This window comes from Neofelis nebulosa, chromosome 8 (assembly GCF_028018385.1).
Source record: "Neofelis nebulosa isolate mNeoNeb1 chromosome 8, mNeoNeb1.pri, whole genome shotgun sequence".
Taxonomy (NCBI): domain Eukaryota; kingdom Metazoa; phylum Chordata; class Mammalia; order Carnivora; family Felidae; genus Neofelis; species Neofelis nebulosa.
This window is the reverse complement of record NC_080789.1, coordinates 55,141,706-55,145,074: the sequence shown is the minus strand read 5'-3', so window position 1 is coordinate 55,145,074 and position 3,369 is coordinate 55,141,706. Positions and strand designations below refer to the sequence as shown.

The window sequence follows — 3,369 nt, the reverse complement described above, 5'->3', positions numbered from 1 at the left end:
GAACTGAAAAGATAAAGTGAAATCCAATCAGTGATATTTTAGAATTACAAAGACTTTCAGAAATTTTAGTGGAAAAAAGAACACTTAGTTTTAATATCTTACACCCTTTACTTCCTCAGACCTGTTTGTAAATGCATGGAAGCCGGGGTCAGAATCCTAGCTGTATAGTAGATACATATTTATTCTCAAAATCATTCTTCTATTAATGTTTTGTGAAAGAAGCTGTGTGACCCTCTCATTCCACAGTTTAAATTCTCTCCCAAGAGCCATACATGTTCATTACATACATGCACTTCTTCACCATGACTTAGTACATCATTTTAAAAGATGTCCAGCCCTCTTCCTTAGTACTGACTGGGGAGGTGGCAGCCATCTCCTCCTCAGCATCATGGCCACCCTCAGACCCCTCACAAAGCCCAAGATAATTAAAAAGAGGACTAGGAAGTTCATCTGGTACCAGTCAGACCTATATGTCAAAATTAAACGTAATTGGTGGAAACACAGAGGCATTGACAATAGGGTGCACAGAAGATACAAGGGCCAGATCTTGATGCCCAACACTGGTTACAAGAGCATCAGGAAAACAAAGCATGTGCTGCCCAGTGGCTTCTGGAAGTTCCAAGTCCACAAAGTCAAGGAACTCGAAGTCCTCCTGTTGTGCAACAAATCTTACTGTCCAGAGATTGCTCATAATGTCTCCTCCAAGAACCACAAAGCCATTGTGGAAAGAGAAGCCCAGCTGGCCATCAGAGTCACCAATCCCAATGCCAGGCTCCACAGTGAAGATAATGAACAGACAGACAGTTGTGTTCACATTGTGTTTGTATTAACAAAACCATAAAACTTTCAAAAAAATATGTCCAATCATAGCTCAGGCTCAGACTGAGAGAATGAATAAATAGTATGCACAGACACAGTATGTGTGTGTCTCTCTTGTAAATGCATACACACACACACACACACACACACACATACACACACACACACAGATGCACACTCATAGGGTCATGGTTTTAGAATAATGATGGTTTTAATATTTTGATCCTGCCTCACACTGAAACTCAATTGACTGAAAGGAATAGTGCAAAGCCATCCTAAATGATGCCAACAATCTGTACTAATTTACAGAGGTTACCAATTGGTCCTTTAGAAGATTTCTGCATTGGAAATGTAACTATTAATTATAATGTTACTGGAATATTTGTAATCACTTCAAAATTAACCTTTATATGCTCAGGAGGTTTGTATTTATAACAGTCACTTGGTGTCTTGTAGAGAAACTAATTAGTCAACAAATGATAAGTACAGAAAGAACACAAATTAGTTCTTCGTTTACTGCTACTTGGCTAAACCATATAATTTGTATTGTAATTAAAAATTTTTATATTGCAAACAAAAAATATTTAATTTAGGGATAGATAATAACAATAATTTCAAATGTGGCAAGAAATACATTGATACATTCACTAGGGTTTACTGTTTAGGCACTCAAAAAGCAAGGAAAAAAGTGGAAAAAAAACTGCAATCTAATTATTACCCAAAGACTTCTCTCTCTTCCATTACCACTGTTGTAATGATGAAGATCCTATCTTCATAAAAGCAAGCAAATATTTTGGAATAAAGAGGACAAAGAACACCCAGGCATGGGGGGTAGCTTATTTTCCTTAATTCAGTAAAACATTTTTGGTCTTTATAATATCTCATAAAAAGTAGTGTTTTCAAATATATGAAGAAAAGATTTACAGGGAAACCCTAGCTCTGTCAGTTAATCAAAGAAAGTTACAGGTATCGCTAGTTTATGTTATTCATCCTCTCATTTAATAAGGAATTGAAAAGAGGCAGAAGTTTGGGGGCTCAACTTTTGGTTATCTTTATTCTGCATGGCAAGGCCTTGATGTCCCTGCTTATTTCGGTTTATTAACAAAATGCCTTTCCCTGTGCTACTTATAGTGCTAAAGAACCAAAACACAAGAATGGAGGCAGTTTGTATTTTCTTTCATTCAGTATAGTGATGACAGAGTTAAATTACATCTTCTTTGTGCTCAAATTTTGTCTGTTCATTTACAGCACTTTTATTTCATTTCTAGTAATTGTAATTGATTCTTCTTCATATTCTTTTCTTATTCTATTTCTGACAACTTTTTTGTTTCACCTAATGATATTTTCTATTGAATCACCCCTGGAAGATTTATTTTTAAGTCCCTTTCAGATTGCTCTGTTTTTTTTTTTTTTTTATGTGGTTAAATCTTTCTCCCGACTTTCGGTGTTGGTAATTATTGTTCTAGTGTTGATTTTTGTCAGAGATATCAAAATAATGACTTTGTAGGATGATTTGATATGGGTGTTTATTGGTTTGTTTTTCTCTCCAGTGTATCCTTTGCGGTCTAATAATTTTGAAAATTTCTCTACCTCAATCCTCCAGTCATAGAAGCTTGGTCCAGATTCTGGCTATAGGGCTGTTTCTGCTTCCTCCCATCCCCCAAGATGGAGATTTAAGTAAGCTGTAGCCCAGTGAGAGTTGCAAGTATTTTTTTTAAATCATCTTTCACAAACAATGAAACCTCAATCCAGCCCTTGCTTTCTATCCATGAGACTTACTCTGCTCCCTGACTCTATATGGACATTCCTACTGACCGTGTGCATATCAGCCAGAGGAGTATTCCTTGGCTTTAGCCCTATTTATCATACTGTGTTTCAGTCTCATAAATGGGACAGAGATGCTTACCTTTAATGGACCAGTTTTCTAGGGGTTTTAGACTCTGTTCTTCTAAGATCACAAGAAACTGCGTAAGTTCAAAGAAAAAATCATACAGAGGCTACTATTTTTGCTCTCTGTTCTTATTCTCAACCATATTATTATTAGACATTCCTTCATATCCTGACAGTATGTTACCAAACTTAGCTTCCACTGTGGTCTAGTAAAGTGAAAGTTTTTAACATAAAATAGCAAAGTGGTTAAAGGCACTGGCTTTTGGGGGTGCCTGGCTGGTTCAGTTGGAAGAGAGTGTGACTCTTGATCTTGAGGCTGTAAGTTCTAGCCCCATGTTGGGTGTAGAGATTACTTAAAAATAACATCTTAAAGGCATTGGCTTTGACATTAGAGACCTAAGGTCAAATTTTACCATTTTATCCTATAAGAACTTGCAGTTTGTCATATAAAATGAAGATAACAGTATTACCAGAAAAGAGTTTAGTTGAGAAGAATAAAAGCAAATGTGCACTAAACATTAAGTCTTTTCATTATTTATATGTTTGTAACCAGTGTTTTGTCTTGTAAACCATCCTCTACTGAAAATTATGAACTTCAGCTGGGAAAAGATGAAAGCATTACCCTGAACTTCAGATTCTTCAGTTTATACTCAGTTTACA

General features: G+C 36.0%; 1 protein-coding gene across 1 annotated transcript; it reads left to right on the top strand.

Annotated features, from left to right (window-relative positions):
* The first annotated feature begins 388 nt into the window (after window positions 1-388).
* Window positions 389-841, top strand: LOC131483813 (large ribosomal subunit protein eL32-like). Its single transcript, XM_058682210.1, has one exon. The coding sequence runs from the start codon at window positions 389-391 to the stop codon at window positions 839-841; it is 453 nt and encodes a 150-aa protein (XP_058538193.1).
* Window positions 842-3,369: the final 2,528 nt, after the last annotated feature.